We start from the raw sequence: 20493 nt of genomic DNA on the forward strand, positions 1-20493 counted from the left end.
GAATTGAAGCAACCCTGTGGAATCCCCCTGGAGATTGATTTGATGAAAGGAGTCTGATGTCTGCAACCCGGAGCCGCTTTGCAGAAAAGGAGGAGAGAGGCGGGTGAGTGAGTGCGGTTTGAGCTTAATACTTTTTAAGCGTTTCATGGTGTTGTTTATAAGAGCAAAGGATGAAGGAGAGAAGAGAGGATTCCCAGGGGCTTTGAAGCAGTGGTAAAAAGAAGAAGATTAAGCAACCTAATAAGGAGAGTAACTGGACAATTGGTCAGGCAAAGTTGGGTCCCTACCATATATTTGCAACATATATTATTATATGAGACCATAGAGGAGAATAAGACCCACAGAAAACATGAAGAATAAAAGTACTAAAGGAAGTGGTCTTAAAGGGTCCCAAGCGGGTACAATTAAAAAATATACATCTCAAGGAAACGTGACCCCAGAAAGGCTTCAAGGTATAAATGGTGAAAGAGATATCAGTCTGGAAAATAGTCGTAGATTATCGATGGGCTTGAATGTTAGTATTCAACAAATAACTGGAAATATGGAGTTGAGAGAAATTGAAAGTGAATTACAAGTACTGAATAAAAAAGAGATGGCAGAAATGTTTAAAGACTTAGGGAAAACAATAAAGAATGAAATGGCAACTATCCGAAATGATTTGGGGCAGGTGCTAATGAGAGTGGAAGTAACGGAGGAGAAAATTAAACATCAGGCCCAAAACATTTCTGAACTAGAAAAGAAGATAATATGGGGAAAACCCAGGAAAAATTGTTGTATAAATTAGAGGTACAGGAAAATAGGGACAGAAGGAACAATCTTAGGATGAGAGGAGTACCAGAGATTGCAAAACACGAAGCATTGCAAGAATTAATATGTAAAATTTTAAACTCCATAATGGACAGACCTGAATAAGAATTGATTAAAATGGACGGTGTCTTGAGAATAGGAAAGCGCTATCAAAGGAAGGGGAAGGGGATTAGGGTTAACACTCTGCAGGATTGAGGGAGGTACTAGAGCAAGGAAAAAAGAGGAGAGGGGAGGGAGGAGAAGAAGAGAGATTTAAGAAGGATGGAAGAGTTACAAATTATTACTTATAATGTAAATGGGTTGTATTGTCCTGGGAAAAGATTTAGGCTATTTAAAGAGCTACATTATAGAGCATCATCAGTGATTTTCTTGCAAGAGACACATTTTGAGATAGAATCAAAGGTCAAGTTAAAATCTAGACATTATCCAACATGGTATTATGCAGATTCCCCGATTAGGAGAGCAAAAGGGGTGGCAGTAGGGTTTGCAAAAAATATAAGGTTTGAGCTGGAGGATAGAAAAGTAGACCCAGAGGGGAGATATCTGTTTTTGAAAGGTAAATTGCAGGAGGTGGAGTGTACAGTAGCTAATATATATTGCCCAAACAAGAAGCCGGAGATATACTTGAAAAGTGTGTTAAAAAAATTGATGGACTTTAAAAAGGGTTGTTTGATACTGGCTGGAGATTTTAATTTTTGTATGGACCCACAAAAGGATGCAACCTCTTCTGTGCAGAGAGAGGGGGGTAGGTCTCTGAGATTACTAAAGAAAGTGATCCATGAGTTCCAATTGGTGGATACATGGAGAATTATGCATATGAAGGATAGAAACTATATTTCTTCTCAAATGCACATGAGATGTATTCGAGGTTGGATATTGATAGATCATCGACTTATAGAGTTTTTGGTTAAACTAGAAATAGGAGCAATGTCTTTTTTGGATCATGCCCGTTATGTGAAAATGGGATGGGGAAGGGGGAAGACAGGTGGTATTGGTTGGAGGTTGAATGAGACACTTCTCCTGGCGAAAGATACTGCCCAGAAGATTGGGGAAGAAATTGAGAGATTTTTCAAAGAGAATGAGACTGAGGAGGTGTCGATAGCTACAGTATGGGAGTCTCATAAGGTATATATAAGAGGTATCTTGATCGCGATCAGGGCAAGAAAGAAAAGAGAAAGGAGAGAGAAAATTAGCGGGCTCTTAAAAGAAATATTTGACCTGGAACAGATACACAAAAATAGTATAGTAAAAGAAATAAAGCAGAAAATAACAAAAAAGAAAGAAGAACTAGAGACTTTAATGGAGGAGGAGAGAAGGAGAGTTTATAATAAAGTGTTAAGTGAGAGATATAGATGGGCAGATAGACCAGGAAAATATTTAATAAGAGCCCTAAGGAAAAAGAAAAATAGGAATTATATTGAAAAAATAAAAAGCTCCAAGGGAGAAATAGTTCACTCAAATAAGGAGATTGCTAAAGTGTTTATGGAATATTATAGAAAGTTGTATAACATCAGTCCCTATGATTCTGTAAACAATACTGAAACTGAAAATAGGGAAAAAAGAAGGATATATCTAAAAAATGCGGGTCTACCAAAATTAAAAGAAGCACAATTAAAATCTTTAGATGAAGAAATAAAAGCAGCATTAAAAAATACAGAGATGGGGAAAAGTCCAGGTCCAGACAGCTACATAGTGAGATACTATAAAAAATTTAGTGAATTATTAATCCCCAAGTTAGAGAGATATATGAACGCTCTGGAAGGAGAGATGGACATGAGGAGAGAATCACTACAGGCTCATGTGGTGTTGCTCCACAAGGAAGGAAAAGATGCTTCTCAGTGTTCTAGCTATAGACCAATTTCATTATTGAACTCAGATACCAAGTTATATGCAAAGGTCATAGCAAATAGGCTGAAAGAGTTTATGCCCGAATGGATACATGGGGATCAGGTGGGCTTTGTCCCGGGAGGGAGGGTAGGGACAATGGGTTGAGATCCCTGATGCTCATCCAGAAAAGTAGAAAAGGGAAAACATCGGTGGCGGTGCTTTCGATAGATGCTGAAAAGGCCTTTGATAGAGTTGATTGGGGTTTCACGATGGACACATTAGAAGCCCTGGGGATGGGAGTTAGAATGAGGGAATGGATAAGAAAGTTATATAGGAAGTCCTCTGCAATTAATATAGTAAACGGGGAAAGCACAGAACCTATTGGGATGTGAAATGGAACAAGGGCTGCCCATTGTCCCCCTTGTTGTATGTTATGTCATTGGAACCCTTGTTGTCTACAATAAGGAAGAATAGAGATGTAAAGGGAATTCAGATAGAAACCATTGAACACAAAGTGGCTGCCTTTGCAGATGATTTGTTGTTTTATGTGGGAAACCCGAGGATAACGCTTCCAAATTTAATGAAGTTATTTAAGGAATATGGGGAACAATTACATTTAAGAATTAATCCAACAAAAACTGAGATTTTAAATATAAATATTCCAAGAAGTGAAAAAGAGAAAGTACAAAAAGAATTCCCTTTTATCTGGAAAGAAAGAGATATAAAATATCTAGGAGTAAGACTAACTGCTTCATTTAAGTATCTGTATAAATTAAACTATATTTCATTATTAAACGAAATCAAGGAGGAATTAAAAATATTAAAAAGAGGAATCCCGTCATGGATAGGATGCATAAACCTGGTAAAAATGATAATTGTACCTAAAATCTTATATAGATTTCAAATGATCCCAATTAAACTTTCAGAAGCTTTTTTTAAGATAATTAAAGGAATGATAACAAGATACATATGGAGGAATAAAAAACCGAATTATCTTATGAACTATTAAGTAGAAATAAAGAGAAGGGTGGATTGGGAGTTCCAGATATTAAGAGATATTACAAAGCAGTAATTTTAGGGAGAATTTTAAATTGGACGTTTAATCTAGAGGGGAAAAGTTGGGTAAAAATTGAAAATGCACTTAGTGGAACTAATTTAAGTAAAATTATATGGTTTCGAGCACAATATAGAGGATTAAAAGAGGATTTAAGCGTATTTACTTTAAATGTACTAAGGATGTGGGATAATTTACACAAATATATGAAGTGGGATTTTAATTCAATATTAATGCCATTAAGAAACATGGAATTTTTTCCCCCAGGCAGAGAGGAGCTAACAGGTAAATGGTTTAAAAAGGAAGATGTCCAACTGAGAGGTTGTTGGAATCGGGGGGATGGGAAACACGGCACTGCTAAAATATATAGGATCCTCACTGAATTAGACACAAACACAAAGCCAATTTACATAGTAAAATGGGAAAGAGATATGGGGGTGGTTTTAGATGAAGACAAACAGAAGAAAATAAATAGATTTACTCACGAGAATGTAAGCATGAGAGAAGTGGAAATAAATTATAAATGTTTGACAAGATGGCACATTACACCGAGTGTTGAGCATAAGATAAGTGGGGGAAAATCACCATGGTGTTGGCTGGGGTGTGGAGAACTGGGTACAGTATATCACATTTGGTGGGAATGTCCAAAAATTAAAAAAGTATTCTGGAAAACAATAGTACATTTACTTGGGATCATAACTGTCAGGAGCCGACTGGTGGTAGCCTCTATTGACCCACTGGCCGGTGTCCCTCAGGGCGCGGAGTCTAAGCCTCAGTCTGCTGGTTCACCAGAGCCCCTGATGGTGGGGATGGACTTGAAGCAGACTGAGACCAGGTCGCGACCCCCAAGTAACACCAGCTGTGGTAAAGGCAGCCGCCAATGGCGTAAAGCAGGTAAGAGCCAGATGTGAAGAGGTATAATGTAGTCAGACAGGCCGGGTTGGTAACAGCGGAGCAGGCAGTACAGAGCGGCAGGCAAAGAATAAACAGGTCTCGAGCCAGGTTCAGCAACAGGAGGTCAGGCAATCAGGATCAGACAGAGAATAGTCAGGACGAGCCAAGGGTCAGAGCAGGAGAGGACAACAGTATCAGGATCAGGCTGGGTCAGCAACAAGGCAGTCAGGAATACAGGAACAAACAGGAACAAGACCATAAGGCAATTTGGAGATGCACGGGGCTGGTTTAAATAGTGCGCCCTGTGCTCTCATTGGTGCCAGGCGCGCGATCACGAGTGCGCATGCGTGACCGCCGCTGCGATCGCCCAAGTCCCAGTGCTCGCCGGCTAGTACGCATCGGCGATCTGCGCATGCGCGAACCCGAGATCCCTGACATTGCCCCCCCCTACGGGCAACCTCTGGATGCCTAACTGACCCCTCCTTTGTGGGTGGTTGTGACAGAACTGTCGGATCAATCTGGGAGTGTGGACATTTTGGGCTGGTTCCCATGAATTTTCCTCTGGGCCATAGCCTTTCCATTTAATCAAGTATTGTACCTGACCTCCTCTCCTCCTGCAATCCAAGATTGCCTCCACTTCAAACTCTTCTTCTCCATCAATGTCCAAGGGCACCGGAGGTCTTGATCTGCGATCTGGGAAAGGATCTGGAGTTGCAAGTTTCAACAGGGATACGTGGAACACTGGGTGTATCCGGAAAGATTCGGGCAGTGCCAATTCAAAAACTACTTCGTTGATTTGTTGTTTTACCGGAAACGGGCCTATGAACTTGGGTGCCAGCTTCTTCGATGGACATGCCAACTTCACATTGGTCGTTGCCAACCAAACCTGATCTCCTGTGTGTATGACCAAGTCCCTCTTTCTCCTCTTGTCAAATGCTCTTTTGTTTTCCTCCTGGGCCTTTGTTACTGCTTCCTGTAGTAGCCTGTTGTTGGATGTGAAAAAATTCAAGGCATCTTGAGCTGCCGGCACTGAATTTTCTGGAATCAGATCTGGAAGGAAAGTGGGATGGAACCCATAGTTGGCGTAAAATGGCGATTGCTTGGTAGCGGAATGGTTTGCATTATTATAGGCGAACTCCGCTAGGGGCAGGAGTGGCAGCCAGTCATCCTGAAGGAAAGAGGTATAGCACCTGAGGTACTGCTCCAACGTCTGGTTGGTCCACTCCATCTGCCCATTTGTCTGCGGGTGGTATGCCGAGGAAAATGACAGCTTGATCTCCAGCATTTCGCACAGAGCTCTCCAAAACTTTGATGTAAATTGGACTCCTCGAGCTGATGCTATGTTCCTAGGAACTCCGTGGAGCCTTACTACTTCTTTGATGAAGAGCTGTGCGGTCTCGGGAGCCGAGGGTGTGTTCTTGAGTGGCAGAAAGTGAGCCATCTTGGATATGCGGTCAACGACCACGAATATTGCGGTATGGTCTTGGGAGGTTGGTAGTTCCACAATAAAATCTATAGACACCATACTCCATGGTCTGTCAGGTACCGGTAAGGGTCGTAGTAGGCCCCAGGCCTTACTCCATGTAGGCTTACTCCTGTTACAGATGGCACAGGTCTTGACATAACTTTCACAGTCCTTGGTCATACTTGGCCACCAAAATGTGGCTCTAACATTTTGCCTATTCCAAAGTGCCCTGCCAATGGATGGTTGTGACAGTAGTCCAAGACCAGGGTTCAAGCTTCTTCAGGAACCACAATCTGTTTCCCCTTCCATAGCAATCCTTCTCTGCTTTGCACCGAGATTCCGGATGGATTGGGGGCCCTCATAGATGCAGCTTGCAACTTGGACAGAAGTTCTGACTGTAACAGCAAAAAGTTACCTGCTGGCAGAATGGTATCAGGTTTAGGAATTTTTTTGGAGTCCTTGAACATTCGTGACAGGGCGTCGGGTTTTGTGTTTTTGGAGCCAGGCCGGTAGGTTATGTGTAAGGTGAACCTCGAGAAAAACAGCGCCCATCTGGCTTGCCGTGGTCTAAGGGACTTGGCTGTCCTTAGGTACTCCAAATTTTTGTGATCCGTGTAGACCAAGACTGGGTGCAGGGCTCCTTCCAGTAAGTATCTCCATTCTTCTAGCGCGGCTTTATTGGCCAGAAGTTCCCGATCCCCGATATCGTAGTTCCTCTCCGCCGGGGTGAGCTTCCTGGAAAAGAAGGCTACTGGATGCATGAGTTCCTTTACGCCTCTTCTTTGCGACAGGATAGCTCCTACTGCATTTTCGGATGCGTCTACCTCCAGAATGTATGGCACGGATGCATCCGGGTGACTTAAGATGGGGGCTGCCGTGAACAACTTTTTCAGGGTCTCGAAGGCAACCTGCGCTTCTGGTGTCCAATGAAAACGTATCCCCGATTTAGTAAGTTGGGTGATAGGAGAGACCAGGCCTGAGAAATTCTTAATGAATTTTCGGTAAACGTTTGCGAAGCCAATAAATCACTGAACTCCTCTTTTATCTGCGGGGACTGGCCATTCCAGAATTGCGGAGATTTTCTGGGGGTCCATGGCAATTCCCGAGGTGGGGATTATTAACCCCAAGAACTGGATACTGTCTTGCCCGAAGCTGCACTTCTCTGCCTTGGCATAAAGTCCGTGCTGGCGAAGCCGCTCCAGCACGCTCCTGCGTGACCTTGATGTGCCTCCAAGGATGGGGAAAAAATTAGTATATCATCAAGATAGACTACCACGAAGATATCCAGATAATCCTTGAAGATGTAATTTATGAAGTGTTGAAAGGTGGCCGGGGCATTGCACAACCCGAATGGCATAACCAGGTACTCGAAGTGCCCAAATCGGGTGCGAAAGGCTGTCTTCCACTCATCCCCTTCGCGGATATGGACCAAGTTATAGGCGCCCCTGAGATCCAGCTTTGTAAAAATAGAAGCCGCCTTTAATCTCTGGAATAATTCGGGAACTAAGGGGAGAGGATAGCGATTCTTGACAGTAATTTTGTTCAATTCCCGGTAATCCACACAGGGTCTCAGCGACTGATCTTTCTTTTCTACGAAAAAGATTCCGGCACCCGCTGGTGATGTGGACGGGCGGATAAATCCCTTTTTGAGGCTCTCCTTGATGTACTCTTTCAATGCTCCCAACTCCCGCTCTGATAGAGGGAAAATTCGGCCAAAAGGAATCTCCGAGCCTGGAAGGAGATCAATTGGGCAATAATATGCCTGATGTGGGGGAAGGATGTCCGCTCCCCATGGGCTGAAAACGCCAAGATATGAGTGGTAGGCCGGCGGAATAGCTTGGATTAATTCTTCATCCGTGGTCACACAGCACAGGGACTGAGTGCCTACTGGTGTCTTGAGGCAACAGTGTTCCTGGCAATAAGGAGACATAAACTGAATTGCGCCTGTCTTCCAGTCAATGTGAGGGTCATGGGCACGTAGCCATGAAAGTCCCAGGATAATCGGAAACGGGAGACACGATGGCGTCCAAACGGAGGAGCTCCTGATGGTGCCCAGCTCTTGTAGTGTGGATCGGAGGGGGTCTCTCGATCTACCAACCCGGACTTTAGCCGAGACCCGTCCGCCAAAAAGATATTCAGGCCCCGCTCTTTGGTATGCAACAGAATCTGCTGATGAGCTGCAAAGCCAAGGTCAATAAAGCAGCTACAGGCTCCCGAATCAATAATGGCTGTCACCGGTACGATTCTTCCGGGGAGCTGGAAAGAAATAGGCACAGCTAGGTGAGTTGCGTTGTTTAGGCAAGTAGGAGACACAGCAGAAGCAACAGATGCGCACTTACTCATCTTCTCAGGACAAGAACGGACTATATGGCCAGCTGCTCCGCAATATAGACATAAATTATTCATCCTGCACCTCTGGCGTTCTGGTTAGAGAGGGCCGCATTAATCCGATCTGCATCGGTTCAGGCCCATCAGCCACTTCCTGACCTCGATTCCCAATTGGAGAAGTAGATTGGAGCGGAACCCGGGGCAACACTCATGTTGGCCTGGAACTTGGATTGGCCCTTTCTTGCCGACGTTCCTGCAGCCATACCATACATTTCTTTAAACTGTGGCTTTTTGGTAGAACTACAACTCTCAGCTGTCATGTCAGTTTTTAGTTAAAGGGTAACTCCACTTTCATGGGAAGAAAATAGAAAATAAAAAATATAGTGTAAACAATTGTGATAGTTATATTGTAATTGAATGTTATTAAAAATTACCTTTCCTTTTCAAACTGCAGCAAGTGTAAGGCAACATGGCTACCAGACTACTGACTACAGAACACCCCCCTCCAGAAACATTTCCTGCTTATGTGATTGGCTCACTGATTTTCTCAGAAGTCTGTACTAAGATAAAAGTCAGATTTTGAGCATCCCCTGCAAAAAAAAAATTTAATTTTTGGTGAGATACTCCCAAAGGCCAATCCCATTTAAAGGGATGCAGACCCTGCCACTTTCCTCATTAGAGTCCTGCAGGTGCAGTAGCTGATTGATCATCATGAAATCTCTTTCATAGACATTCACTCTGCACATGTGACACAGAGAAACAAACAAACACTCTTTCTTCAGAATAACAAAAGGTAGGAATCTGCAACAAAATTTGTTAAAATCCTTGCAATGTACATTGATCATCCAGAAGGGAAGGTTTTTTTTCCAACAAATGTAAAGTTAATCTTTGAAGAGATTCCCTGTATTAGTCATGCAGGGTTAGTTTAAAAGTGTCAGAATGGCTGCTACAGAAGCTCTGGGGACAATAATTTCACTCCTAGATGGGGAGGCTGCTGTTCACAGCAGCCTTTACAGCAGCTACAGAAATGCAGCTTAGTACACAGAGAAGGCGAGGGGAGCTGTGACTAGTGATGATTCCAAAGCTTTCTACTGTATGCCTGATGTCAGCTCTTCCTTAGTGAAGGCTTCACAGGGTTAGAGTCAACTGAAAGCTCTCCAATCCTTAATGATATTGGATCTGTGTTATCCTCATATGAACACAAATTTTCTTTGTTTATCTTGCATCAACTGCCTCCCTACTCCCCCCACCCCTAGGCCCCATAGAAGCTACATGGGTTGCTCTGGTTCTACTAATGCTACTGGTCCTGATGGTGGATCTGAGCAAAGTTAACTGCAATCCTTTCCATGTGTCCTAATGCCCAGTTCTAGATTAATGCCTGCCTTTCTCTTTCTTCTTAGACTGCTTCAGTAAAGGGTCATCAGTGTGTTTAATCAGGTAGAGGAGACTTTCATGATTACACGTTTTAGTTTGTGAGATTAAAAAAAATAGCACCAGGAGATGCAAGATTTTTTTAATTATGCTGCTAGCTTTGTTGATTATGAATTGCCAACTGTAATTAAGAGTAACCCTTGGTGTTTCATAGCTAGGAGAGCAATTATTACTGTCTTTCATGAAACTTATGTTCATCAGGAACTGTTTTTCCTGTTCAAAATTTAGTAAAAAGGGTAGTTTTTATGAGTCTTGTAGTAGTAGTATTATTTGTTCTAATAGTTATCATGCATGGATGTATCTATGTCGATACCATCTTTAAGTTATTGCGTTCCCATAGGCACAGTTTGCAAAAGGGAAATCAATTGATGCTCTAGGTAAATTGTAATATCCACTCACTGTCAAGCCACTAAAGAATCCTTTCATTCTGCAGTATGTAGTTGGAGAGAAATAAATTAAATATTACTGAGAACACCAATATGTGATTTATTCATGAATTCGCCAATGCCAGCCTTTCACTCTCTGACCATTATTGATTGAATCCCACAAAATAGTATCTTAGGTTAAAGTGCACAGTAAAAAAGAATATGTTATGAATATTGAAGTGTATATTGCTAAATTGGAAGAAGTCAAAAAGTGGCCTTTCTTAAAAATAAAATTAAAATTAAAAAAAGAGGAAACATTCTGGTATATTCCACAGCAACCAATCAAATTTACTGTCATGTTTTTAGCTATTCAAATATGCTGTGGATCATATCGTGTTTAAAGTGTAAAGCTAGCCATAGATGGACAGTTTTTATTTCAGCCAGTGGGCTGATCAATCCACTGACTTTAGTGTAAGGGGCACTCTTCCTCCCACTGACTACCAATGTAAGGAACACCCTCATTCCACCAACCACCAATGCAAGGGACATGCTTCCTCCCATCTACCATCAATGTAAAGAGCAGTCTTCCATTGACCACAAATGTAAGGAGTAGTCTTCCTCACACTGACTCCATTATAAAGGTCAGTCTTCCTTGCATTGACATCAACGTAAGGGGCAGGCTTCCACCACCTTGTAGAAGTGTCGCTGAACCAATGTAAGGGACAGGCTTCATCCCACTGATATGTTTTTTCCAGTCCAGTCTTCCCTCCATTGAAAAAGATACAAAAGGCAGTCTCCCTCCCACTGTTACCAATATGAGGGCAATTCCTACCTGCACTGATCACAAATATAAAATGCAGTCCTCCTCCTACTAACCCCCAGTGTAAGTAGACCCTGTACCTTATGTTTTCTGTATTACTGCACTTTGCAAACTGTAATGTATTTTACATACTTCTGACCTCCGAACCCTGTAAAATATGCCATGCATTACAAACTCTGATTATTGTATTCTGTACGCTGTGCTATAGATTACATACTCCTGACTGATGAACTCTGTATGCTGTTGTACTTTACAATACTCTAAAACACTTTTTACGCAATGTTTTACATTACATAGTTCTACCTACTGTACTTTGGAAGCTGTTCTATATAATATACTTCTGACCAAAGTGTTTATTGTCTCAAAAGTTTACTGGTTAATACGTAGCCTACAGCTATTTTAATTAGGTTGCTCTTTACAGTAGTTGCGGGCAAAATGTTACATCTTCTTTAAACAGTAAGGCACATGTAATGGAAGAATTTTGTTTTTTTAAATAGGACCATTTGTTTTAAACTTTGTTAAAAGCTTACTTTTATGTTTTTATGTCTAGCCACTGGCGGGTATTCTGACAGCTGCAGGTGCCATCTGTCAGAATACAATGGCTGGCAGGGGAGATTCCTCCAACCAGGCTGTTAGCTTGGATGAGGGAATCAGTAGATTTCATTTCTTCACCCAGCAGGGTTAAATGAAAAAAAATCTCAGTGTATGGTCAGCTTTAGAAAGTTGTCAAAGCAAGAGGATCTTTAGAAAGACTTAGGGCTCATGTACACAGGGTGTTTGAAAAACTTTTATGATTGCTGGAAACTGACTGCTAGAAAACGTAGGTTAAAAATGTCAGTTTAGGCGCGTTTACCTACTGCGTTTATGCGCGTTTGCATTTAAAAGCGTTTTTAATAGATAACCTCAAAAGACTCTCCGAAATGCCCAGAATGCACTGAAAAATAGTAAATAATTAACTGAAAAGTGAAGGCTTGTGAGCTGCTATGTGAATATTGAAACCTATTTAAGTGCTAATTGTGAATCGCCTGCACCTAACACATACTCATACTAGTGTGCTAAATCAATAATATACCTTAATGTGCCGCGCTTCACTTATATAATTATATATCCAATTGCTATTAATTATATTGCATACCACCATAAATAAACAATTAAATGAAATATGAAAAGATGAATGAAGATGAATAAAAGTAAATAAAAATGAAAATAAAATAAAAAAATATATATATTAAACCAGTGTCAATTTCCAATAACAGTGTCCATATAATTATCAAGAAAGTCCATAATAAGATTTCTTCAAACTTGCATAGTTCACTTTAAAATATAATAACCCGTGCTTCTGAAATAAAATATTTTGTGCAAAAAACTTTCATGGACGTGCTCCCCCTCCGGTTGTGCTCTCACCTCAAGTGTATGACCAAACCGTAAGTAAGGTCATATAACGCTTGTGTCCTTTTAAATGGGCCAGAGTATGGATGAGATGATATCTTGCTGTTTGGGGTCCTTGTGCTGTTAGTGTATTATCCTTTAAAAAAACATTTTATTCATAAAAGCAATGCACTCACATATAGTCTGTATATAAAACTGCTTTGTTCACAAATGTGTCCTCCAGAACTTTTCTTATGGTGAAAAATCTAAAATTGCCAGCTGGTGACAGTATGGTACCATTGAGCGTCATGACATCAGAGCCCCTCCCCACCGATAATGTGGCTTCATCAGGGAGAAATCGTCTTCATTCATCTTTTCATATTCCATTTAATTGTTTATTTGTAGCTGTATAATTAATAGTAATTGGATATACAATTTTAAGTGAAGCACGGCACATTAAGGTATATTAGTAAATAATTAACTGTTTCAGACATTTTGTGAGAAATAGAGCAGAAGCAGAGAGAGCACTACTTTCTGATGGGTGTTGCAACTGTACCTAAAGTGGCTCCTGAAACATGCTTGGCACTGTAGGAAGAGTTACATAGTGCTGTAATCCCTGTAATGCCTCTGGATGCATTCCAGAGTGCACACAACACTCCTTGTGCTTTTTTGCTGTGTTTTGATGTGTTCCAGTACAGTTCTGTGCAGAAATAATGCAGCACGTTCTATCATTTTTTCCTGCATGTAAAACCTGGAACTGACTGCACTGGTGTACTAGGTCCATTTGAACACATGGAAAACGTTGTATATTGCTTTTCTGATGAAGAAAAAAGGCACTGGACAGCATCTGGAGACGGACCAGCCCAAAAATGCATCTAAACGCAAATGCACACAAACGCGGTTACAAGCTTTTGGCGTTTGAAACGCTGGTAAACTACTCCTGAACACGATTTTTGTGCTTTCAAAAAAAATGCCTGTAACCTCAACTGCCCGTAAACTACTGTAAATGACTATGTGTACATGGACACATAGGAAAATATAAAGGAGAGTTCAGGGGCTGCTGAAAAAAACGCACAACTGCTCCTAAACTTCAGTTTAGCAGCTGCAGTGTACATGAGCCCTTACCCTCACTTGCATTATGTTGTAGACTTTTTGATTTCCCATTACATTTTGTCCAAGCAACAGTGGTCCCCAGGACAAATAGAGAGGATTAATTTCTCCATTGGTGTCAACATATGCTTTAACATGTAATCAGTGAAGCATTTTTCAAAATGTTAGCAGTTTCCAGTAGGCTTGTCTTACATGTGATCGGTTACTGACAGACTTTTGTAACTTGTAAACAGTAAACTGCAGGGAGGATTGGCTATCCTGTTGATGAAAAACTGAATGTGCTTTCATGATCAAAACACATTTTCAATTTTCTTAAGTGGCTAATCTCCACAATGAATATATATATAAAGGTGGACAGGCACAAAGCATGGTCTGAGCTAGTAACTAAACTCAGGTCAGTCCCTAACTTGCAGGATGTTCTCTAAAATGTTCTCCAAAACAGAAAGGCAGCCCTTGTACCTTGAGTTTTATGTCAACAGTCAGCCTTTTCACATAGCAGTAGGCTCCCACACCAGAAAGAGAGAGCCTTAAGCATCAGTCAACTCACATACATAAAGGGCTGTGTACATCTGCGATAGCTATGTCTGGCTACCAAGTAAGTTATTAGGAAACGGAATGGTTTTACAGGTAGAGGCCACTGCTATATTTTTCCCTACTTATCTTTTCTGACTGTTGTTCACTAATTTTGCATTTGGTTAGGGTCATTGTCACTACTGGTAGCATGAGGTGATAACTGGAACCTTCAGAGGTTGCACAGGCAGCCCAACTCCTCCAGGATGGCACATCAATACATGCCATTGCCAGAAGGTTTGCTGTGTCTCCCAACACAGCCTCAAGAGCATGGAGGAGATTCCAGGAGACAGGCAGTTACTCTAGGAGAACTGGACAGGGCCGTAGAAGGTCCTTAACCCATCAGCAGGACCGGTATCTGTTGTTTTGTGCAAGGAGGAACAGGATGAGCACTGCCAGAGCCCTACAAAATTACCTGCAGCAGGCCACTGGTGTGAATGTCTCTGACCAAACAATCAGAAACAAACTTCCTGGGGGTGGCCTGAGGGCCCGATGTCCTCTAGTGGGCCCTGCTTTCACTGCCCGGCACCATAGAGCTCGACTGGCATTTGCCTTTGAACAACAGAATTGGCAGGTCAGCCACTGGCGCCCTGTGCTTTTCACAGATGAGAGCAGGTTCACCCTGAACACATGTGACAGACGTGAAAGGGTCTGGAGAAGCCATGGAGAACGTTATGCTGCCTATAACATCATTCAGCATGACCGTTTTGGTGGTGGGTCAGTGATGGTATAGGGAGGCATATCCATGGAGGGACACACAGACCTCTACAGGCTAGACAATGGTACCCTGACTGCCATTAAATATTGGGATGAAATTCTTGGATGCATTGTCAGACCCTACGCTGGTGCACTGGCTCCTGGGTTCCTCCTGTTGCACGACAATGCGGCCTCATGTGGCGAGAGTATGCAGGCAGTTCCTGGAGAATGAAGGAATTGATACCATTGAATGGCCCCCATGCTTGCCTGACCTAAATCCAATAGAACACCTCTGGGGTATCATGTTCCGGTCCATCCAACGACGCCAGTTTGCACCTCAGACTGTCCAGGAGCTCAGCGATGTCCTGGTCCAGATTTGGGAGGAAATACTCCAGGACACCATTCGTTGTCTCATTAGGAGCATGCCTATATACACACAAACATACATACATACATACATACATACACACACTATATTGTGTATAAAATATAAATAATGCAATGAATAATAATGTATTTATCAATTAACAACTTAAAAATGGTAAAAAGTGGAAAAAAAGGAAATCAAATCAATATTTTGTGTGTCTACCCTTTAAACTTGCTTTTAAAATGGCATCAGTTCCCCTAGGTATACATTATTTGCACACAGGTTTTTTAAGGAACGCCTTAATAAGGTTGTTTCAAATACCTAGGAGGACTAAACAAAGTTCTTCTATGGATAAAGTCCCAGTTGCTTTATGTAATCCCAGACAGACTCAAGGATGTTGACATCAGAGTGCTGTGGGGACCGTACCTTCTCTTCCAGGACTCCTTCTTTTCACTAAAGACAGAGCATTTTAATTTGGCTGTACATCTGGGATCAATGGACTCGATTTACAAAGCTTTACCCAAAGATAAGAATCTTTATTTTTAGTTATGTGACTGTAATTTTTAAATTTCATTGGGCTCAGAAAAAATTTAACTTTTCTGAAAATAAGTATTTTTTATCTTGGTGTTTTTAGCCTTCTGAAGTGAGCCTGTTGTCCTGCATGATGGATGAGTTATCTTCCTGTAACTTTCAGCACTGAGGAGACCATATATTCTAACCAAATCTTCAACTTCATGTGCGGAAATGCAGAACCCTAAACCTGCAAGCAACTTTGTTGCCTGCAGACTCTCATCTGTGTAATGCTCTTCAGTTATTTGGTAGCTGCCTTCTGTCACAGACAAATATTTCCAACGTTGCCTTTAATTTTTGATAGACATACTTTCCCGTAGGTTCCAAATCTGTATGTCATTTTTTCAAAAATGTTTAGTGATTTGACTTGTAAATCCAAGGTAAAAAAATGTGTGATCAGTGTACCGTGGAAAGACACAATGGGGTTGATTTACTAAAGGCAAATAGTCTGTGCAGTTGCTCTAGATCTGAGGGGAACATGCAAGGAAAATTAAAAAAAAGCATTTTTGCTTGCACATAATTGGATGATAGAAATCAGCACAGGTTTCTCTCATTTCAGAGCTTCCCCTCAGATCTAGTGCAACTGCATCTACAGTAGTTATTTACAGTACGCTTGCAAGTACACTTCAGACTATTTGCCTTTAGTAAATCAACCCCATGTGGTTTTGAGATCGTTAAAATTGGCTTTTAAACATGTGCTTCATTTTTTTTTAGGGTGAAGCCTGGGTATATGCAAACCCACTATGGAAAGCACAATGATGGTTCAAGTACTCCTAGCAACCCGCCGTGTGAAGTGAAATCCTGCCAAGGAATAATATATTTCTGCAGCTGCAATGTTAACCACTGTATTCAAAAGCCATTATATATTCCACTTGATGTGTACATATATAAATATATATATATATAGGTATGCACTCTGTGTATCAAAACTGATATAAATATATGTATATATACAAATTATAAATAAGATAATTAAGTTTTTTATAAACCCTTTGAAAATTTATTTGCCAAATATTTTCCACTCTTTAGGTGAAACAAAGTAGCCATCTAATTACATTTCAGTCTAATATAAGGTATGATCACATTTCAACAGCATAAAGGGACAGAAACTTTGTTATTGCTAATGTTTTTTTCAAAGACCATTTGTAGATATCTGTAGCATATTATGACTCAGGATTCAAAAGTATTTCTCTACCAACCTCTTATACTAAAACAGGACAAAATAAACTCTCCTAATTTGCCTAAACTCCGCCTATAACTTCATCATATTTAGACAAGGAACATTGCTTTTGACAAGCCCTTCCAGCCTCACGTAATGCCATGAAAACTATTGCTGGAAAGTCATTCAATGTACCCTTTGTAAAATTTTGGCTAAGTATTTCCTTTATCAGCTGAGGTATGCCATGAAGATTCCCCCATAGATTTCTATGAGGGGCTTTTGAGACTCAGACGCAAAACATACAGTGGGATACAGGAGCGAGAAGTGCTTGTAGTGAGATATATATTTTTTGACTGGCATATAGGGCAGAGCTTGGTGATATTAAAACCTAACTTCAGGTTGTTAAAAAATTATTACACTTTTGCCCCACACCCTCCCACATCAGATGAAAGATTCAGTGCTAATCTTTTTATAGGGTCACTCTAGGATATCACAAACTAACATCTTACACTCCCCCCCCCCCATCCTTTCCATCACTACCAACAACACCACCATCAATCCCGCCCCGCAAGCCAAGGTCCTTGGCGTCATTCTGGACTCAAACCTTTCCTTTCAACCTCATATCAAATCTCTCACATACTCATGCAGGCTCCACCTCCGGAACATCTCCAAGATACGCTCCTTCCTTACCCCAGACACCACTAAACTACTCGTTCACTCCCTGATTATCTCACGCCTTGACTACTGCAACTCCCTCCTCACCGGCCTACCCCAGTGCAAACTCACCCCGCTTCAGACCATCCTGAACTCAGCTGCCAGACTCATCCACCTCACCACCCGCTCCACCTCTGCCACCCCCCTCTGCCTCTCCCTCCACTGGCTCCCCATTGCCCAACGCATTAAATTCAAACTGCTCACTCTGACCTATAAAGCCATTCACAACACTGCCCCTAACTACCTCACCGACCTGATTCCCAGATACCACCCTACCCGTACCCTTCGCTCTTCACAGGACCTCCTTCTATCTTGCTCCCTGGTCTCCTCCTCCCACGCACGACTGCAAGACTTCTCCAGGTCCTCCCCCATCCTCTGGAACTCACTACCCCAACCCATCAGACTGTCACCTTCCCTCCTCACCTTCAGGCGCTCCCTGAAAACCCACCTCTTCAGGGAAGCCTACCCCACCCTCACCTAACAGCCGCTGCCCTTCCCTCCTCCTTCCACTCCATCCCCCACAGCCATTTCCTCCTGTACCTCTACCCCCTCCCTCCTAGATTGTAAGCTCGAAAGAGTAGGGCCCTCTTACCCCTTGTGTGCTGTTTGATGTTACTGTACTGTTTCATGTATTGTCCCCCCTCTATTGTACAGCGCTGAGCAAACCCTTTGGCGCTATATAAACTCGATAAATAAATAAATAAAATAAATACACATTGGTTTCCCAATCTTCCTCGACACTGGTTCCGGTTTCCTGACCTGTCCCTCAACGCCATTTTTTTGCCAGTCTCCGACCAGTCTTGTTTCCACACCTTTGACCAAATTTTTCACATGACAGTGCAGAACCAGCAGCTTCACCATCAGGATGGGACATGGTTGCTGGTAGGAGGGCTAGTCTACATTCAAGCATTGGAGAGAAGAGGACTAGAATGCTGGCTGTCGTAAGACCACAGGTCAAGGTAAGTATTAATCTGTTTTTCCATCCTTGAGAAACATTAGCATGGGATCCTTTATCCCCTGGGGAGGGCCAGAAATAAACAATTTTAACAAATTTTTCTGATTAGAGATAGACTACTTGTCCTGCCTAGCTGTATTATTTTTCAGCCTGCTGAAAATCAATATTCCATCCACTCTAAACAGCATAGGAGGACTCTCCACTGCCCCCTATTGTGTTTAGGCAGCTGCAGCACTTGCAGTTGCCCGAATGCTCAAACAATGACTGATGGCATCCCCTTGTCCTGCCCTGTCACTAGGACATTGCTAAGACACTCCCAGCTGTTACTTCTCTTCCCCCCTATCACAGGAGCGAGCTCTCAAACCCCCACACATGCGTGGTTCATAATCTCTGTTGCATCATCGCTGAGCTCAGAGCTATTACATCAGGAAAGAGAAAGTGCTTGCAAGAGGTTTTGAATCAGAGAAAGAGTTTGTTCCTATGGTAGTGGTGGCGAGCAGTAACATTTGGGAGTATTTACCAACCTAGCAACAGGTTCGGACAGGGGATGCCACCCAGGCCTCTGGAAAAACGTAAATGGCTTACACCTATACAACTATGCAACTTTATTCAACTTTGATCAAAGCTGCACAGTTTGATTTTATCTACAGGTGACCCTTACCCACATAGACAATTTTTGGTAAAAGAGAACTAACCCTTTAAAGTGACTATCCTGGCAAAATTGATGAAGTCTCTTCTGCAGTGTTCCCATAGTTTAAACACAATGACAATATTCACCATGTTTACAGCCCCAGTTATTATAAGAAAAATAGCTGAAGACCCTTCCGTTCCCCAGAATATCACTGTGTTTCCTCTCCTGGGCTGACAACACCATTTAGCCTTCACTCAGATGGCTGAACCCCCCCCCCTTCCCCAGCATTCTCAGTGCCCAAAAGACAAGTCATTTCCTTATGAATGCATACAGCACTGATCAAGTCGGGCACTTCAATCAGTGCGCATGCTCTGCCTCATACTGCTCCTATGTCCCTCACTTTGATTTTGGGAGCAGTGTGGACGGTGTCAGTTCCTGTTTCAATGTCATGCTCAGGGGAAAGCTTTGCCTACTGCTGTCCAGTAAATGGCACCTACCAAGGCTCAGCTCAGAAAAGTTATTTCTACATTGAAAAAAACAAAAACATTTATGAGTCATAAAACAGTATAACAGTTGACAGTAAGGCTGTTGATAATACAATGTATCCAGTTATTTTAAGTGTAGGTATGTAATCTTGAAAATAAGTTACTTTATGATTTCAAAAACCTCAAGCCTTGCTTTCAGAACACGCACCTTTGACAGAATTCTACGTACTCAGGTTTTGTTCAGTTTAAAATATTTTAGTATTTGTTAGTGTTCTATGTCAACTTGAGAAATGGGTCTTGTCTCTGCAATGTTGATATTTACTTTGATGTTTGTCCTTACATGATTTGAAGTAAAATGAGAAACTTCCTTTTTTTTGGCTTTCTGGCATCTTTTTCTAATTTTACAGTTGTTTTGTATTTGTGGTTTTTCAATGACAGATGTGCAATAGGTTTTTCTCTTCAGTCCTGTCAGAAATTGGTAAGTGCAACTCCAGCTAAGTTTTTTTCTTGTTTTGAAAAGAGCAGAAAGGGCTTAGAACCTCTGTTGGGTTTCTCCTTTTGCTATTGCTACCATTGCAAGAATTGAGGATGCCAACCAAACAGGTAATTTTTGTAGAGTTCAAAGCTGTTCTCTTCAGAATGTAGAGATGTATATCTTAACCCCTAGACGTCGAGCGTTCACAAATATGTGGCCTCTCGGCGTCTGGGCCTTGACGCCGAGCGGCTGCATATTTGCGTACCATTACAAAATACATATGTGCTGAGAGTGCACGCCCAGCACACTCCCAGCACATGTGTCCTTGACTCACGGAAAGGTCTCGATCTCCCCTTGCGATCGGGACCTTTCCCGATCATGTGACTGCCGTGACAGCGAATC

At 41.9% G+C, this 20493-nt stretch overlaps 1 protein-coding gene across 2 annotated transcripts in view; it reads left to right on the plus strand.

The window, feature by feature from the left end:
- Positions 1-19989, plus strand: part of OSBPL10 (oxysterol binding protein like 10) — a 653617-nt gene extending 633628 nt beyond the window's left edge. For both annotated transcript variants that reach the window (XM_089690791.1, XM_089690795.1), the window contains one exon: positions 16387-19989. In XM_089690791.1, the coding sequence (XP_089546917.1) occupies positions 16387-16431 (45 nt within the window). In that variant the 3' untranslated portion in view covers positions 16432-19989. The remainder of the gene's footprint in view (positions 1-16386) is intronic.
- Positions 19990-20493: the final 504 nt, after the last annotated feature.

This window comes from Staurois parvus, unplaced genomic scaffold (genome assembly GCF_062004578.1).
Source record: "Staurois parvus isolate SC_StPar_1 unplaced genomic scaffold, SC_StPar_1.0 ptg000021l, whole genome shotgun sequence".
NCBI classification, from domain to species: Eukaryota; Metazoa; Chordata; class Amphibia; order Anura; family Ranidae; genus Staurois; species Staurois parvus.